General features: G+C 64.3%; 1 protein-coding gene across 1 annotated transcript; it reads right to left on the reverse strand.

Moving 5' to 3' along the window:
* Positions 1-1009: 1009 nt before the first annotated feature.
* On the reverse strand, positions 1010-3063 carry OTUD7A (OTU deubiquitinase 7A). Its single transcript, XM_033402990.2, is given in 7 exon segments — positions 1010-1443; positions 1446-1583; positions 1586-1754; positions 1756-1839; positions 1841-1973; positions 1975-2381; positions 2384-3063. Coding segments are annotated over 7 exon segments (1719 nt in total). The 5' UTR covers positions 2933-3063; the 3' UTR covers positions 1010-1204.
* Between the last annotated feature and the right edge of the window lie 344 nt (positions 3064-3407).

A 3407-nucleotide genomic window follows, 5' to 3' on the forward strand; every position in this document is an offset into this window, starting at 1 on the left:
GATCTTCCCTTAGTGAGGCAGGTTTAGCGTCTCAGTGCCCTTGGCCAAGAGCGGTGCTCTCCAGAGGTAATTTTGGAAGGAAGACGCTGCATACTGCTGCTCAGAACAGAGTAACTAAGGACACTTTTTTTTTCTTAAGAAATGTAAGGAGGCAATAAAATAGGGACGTGATGGGGCTGCTCCTAATGTGTTCTGCAGCCACAGTCAGGTTTACCCCCACCCTGCGGAGGGGACCCCGATGGGAGCGGCGCCCCTCCACCTGGCTGATCCCAGACAGATGCGGGTGGGGGGCGGGGTAGGGGTGGGCTTCCTTCCCGGGGGCCCTCAGCCCCTTCCCTCTGGAAAGAGGCACAGGCCGGGTTTCAGGGAGGCCTAGTGGGGGATTACACAGTGACCGCAGGGTCAAGTTCTCGCCTCTCTCCTGGGGCTTCGATGGTCGCCTCCTACGGCGCCCTCCGGCCACGGTTCACTGCGGAAGTGTCTTTGAAGGGGAAATGTGATCAGGGTGTCCTCTTTTCTCATATATGGGCAACTCCAAATAGTGAGCTGGGAACCTTGCCTTTGCGGCCCAAGGTGTCTTTGGAAAGCTCCTGCCGCCCGAGCTGCCCGGCACCGGGAGCGATCGCTACATCTCACCGCGCCTTGCGAGGTAGGTTGTCCGGTGCCCATCCTACAGACGCCCGCGGCTTTGAGGGCAGTGTGAATATCGCTCGAGCCGGGGGCTGTGGGAGGAGGTTATGCTTATGAGGTGGAGCCGCGTATTCCTAAAGGGCCACAGAGACCACCAGGGCGCCAGCGGGCGGCCAAGAGTCCTGTCTTCCAGGGGCCCGGGAGGGGCACAGGTGGGAGGGAGCCCGAGGCAGAGCCGCCACCTTGGTCCCGGGGCCGCGCGTTCGCTTTGAAACCCTGGGTGGCACCGATCGCACGCAGGTGACCGCTACATGTAAGAGGTCAGTCGCCGGGTTAGAGAAAAAAGCCCCCGCCGCCCCCCCCCAAAGAGGCATGAAAAAAAACCACTCCCTTCTAAAAACAAAGGGGTGCAAATTTCTTTATTTCTCTTATTGAGGAACAAAAATACTCTTGCAATGGCAATTCAGTTTCCATAGGTACGAGGCAGGTGCTAGCTAGCACACCCACTTCCAACAGCATGGCTGTTTCCTATCCGTCTACTACCTGAGTGGCATCAGTGTAGGTTCAGGCACCATTAGGAACATTTGACCAAACACGTACACAGCACGTACTGAGGATCGCCGGCTTCCCGGTGGACCAGGGAGCGGAGGAGACACCTACAGCACTGAGAGGACAGCCCGGCCAGCGGGGCCGCGGCGCGCGCTCAGGGCCGCCGCCGCCGCCGCTCCTCGCGGCAGCAGTACGAGCAGTAGTGCTCGGTCTCGGCGCGCCCGTAGAACGCGCACTTCTCTAGCTGGCGAGGCCGTCCGGGCCGCCCTCACCGTTCGAGCGCGCGGCCGGCGTGTCGGCGAACTCCAGGCCGTCGCGCGCCGAGCCGAAGCCGTTGGCGTAGGTCTGCGACTTGCGCTCGGCAGCGCCCGCCGCCCCCGCCGCGCCGGGCAAGGCCCCTGGGAGGCGGGCGCCATCAACTCGACCGTGTTGACCGTGCGCAGGGCGGCGGCGCGCGCCGGGCTGTAGCTCAGCGACGACAGCTCGCGGCTCTGCCGCGGGTACAAGGCGCATGGCCGCAGCACGCCCACGGCCGCAGCACGCCCACGGCCGCAGCACGCCTTGTCCCGCGCGCCTCACCGCCTCCACGTGGATAACGCTCTGGCGCCCCGGCGCCAGGGGGCTGCCCCCGGGGACCGGTCCGCTGGCGCCCGCGCGCCGCTGCAGCCGCCGCCGCCGCCGCCGCCGCCGCCGCCGCCGCCGGGGCCCGTGGAGGCCGCGCCGCGCGGCGCCGCCCGTGCCCCCTCCGCCGACCGGGGTTCGGGCGCTCCTTGAGCTTGAGCACCAGCTGCGTGAGGGCCCGGCAAGGCGCGCTCGGGGTTCAGCCCGCCCTTCGCCTCAGGCCTGCGCGGCGGCCCCTTGGCCGTGGAGGCGGCGGGGGCGTCGCGGCGCCGCTGCTCGGCGCTGAAGCGCTCCTGCGCGCTGGTCAGGTAGTAGCCGATCATCTTCTCCTGGAATTAGTGCCGGTGGCTGGTGAGCAGCTGGCCGGCTCAGATGAACTTGCGCTCGCCCTGCATGGCGGCGCGCAGGATGTGGAGGCTCAGCTTCACGTCCGTGCTGTACTTCCAGGCATCGCCGCGGGGCCTGCCGCCCTTGTCGGCTGGCGACGCGCCTGCTGCCTTGCCCGTGGGCGACGGCGTGGTGTTCTCCGAAGGCGACGTGGTGGCCGAGGCTCCCGACTCCTCCTCGCTGCCCTTGCGCGCGCCTTGGCCTTCTTCTCCTTGCCGCGCTCGGGCGCGTCGCCGTGATTGCCGTTGGCTGACTTGGAGCGGCTCATCGGGCCGTGCACCAGGCCGCCCATGTTCTTCAGCTGGATGCCCACGGAGTCCGCGCGGGTCTTGTCCTTGTCCTTGTGCTGCTTCTCCTTCTCCTTGTCCTTGCCGTTCTTGCTGTTGGAGTTGCTGCACAGCTTGTCGCGGTCCGAGTCCAGCGAGTCGGTCAGGGACTACACGTCCTCCCCCGCCGAGGCCGTCGGGGACTCCGGCTGCGCCAGAGGGGCCAGCGAGGGAGAGGGAGGGCAGGGAAGGGAGGAGGTTAGAGCTGTCCCCACGCGGCAGATGGAGGCAGACCCTGCCCCCGCAGTGTGGCCTCCGGCCTCACTGTCCCCAGCCCCAGCTGTGGCCCAGCCTGAGAGTCTCTTGATTCTCGAGCTAGAGCTGCTGCCTTCGGAGCCCTCGTGGAGGCTAGAAAAGAACACCCACAGCCAAGTTATGACATACGCCACGCAGCTGGACTCTGGAGCCATCAGTAACATAGGGTATCGGGACCTGCCTCAGGGAACCCCGTGAAGATAAAATACACGTAAAGGCTGAAGTCCGAAAGCACCCTGAGCAGTGCCAGCTTGTCCTGGGTACTGACTGTGTGCCGGGCACTGCCCTCCTTGCTTTCCTCGTGTCACTTAAAAAAATACTCGTTATGAGCCCCAGTTTATGGTTAAATAAACTGACGTCTGGGGAGGACCAATTATTTGTAAGTTGTTTTTTTTTTAAACAAATCCCTTTTCCTGGGACTTACTACTGAGATCACAAAAGAATCAGTCCGATCCTTAGAGCGAATCCCTCTTAGCATCTGGAGGCAGGGCCCAGCATGGGTCCTCCCCGGGGGAGGGGGCCAAGTGGGGCACCAGCCCCTTTCTCACAGCCCTCCCTTCCTGGAGGGGAGAGAAGGAGAAGAGAAGGAGGGGGTGCCGAGGAGTCACGCCCTCGGTTCCCTGCCTTTTCCAAGGACCC

This window comes from Orcinus orca, chromosome 2 (assembly GCF_937001465.1).
Source record: "Orcinus orca chromosome 2, mOrcOrc1.1, whole genome shotgun sequence".
Taxonomy (NCBI): Eukaryota; Metazoa; Chordata; class Mammalia; order Artiodactyla; family Delphinidae; genus Orcinus; species Orcinus orca.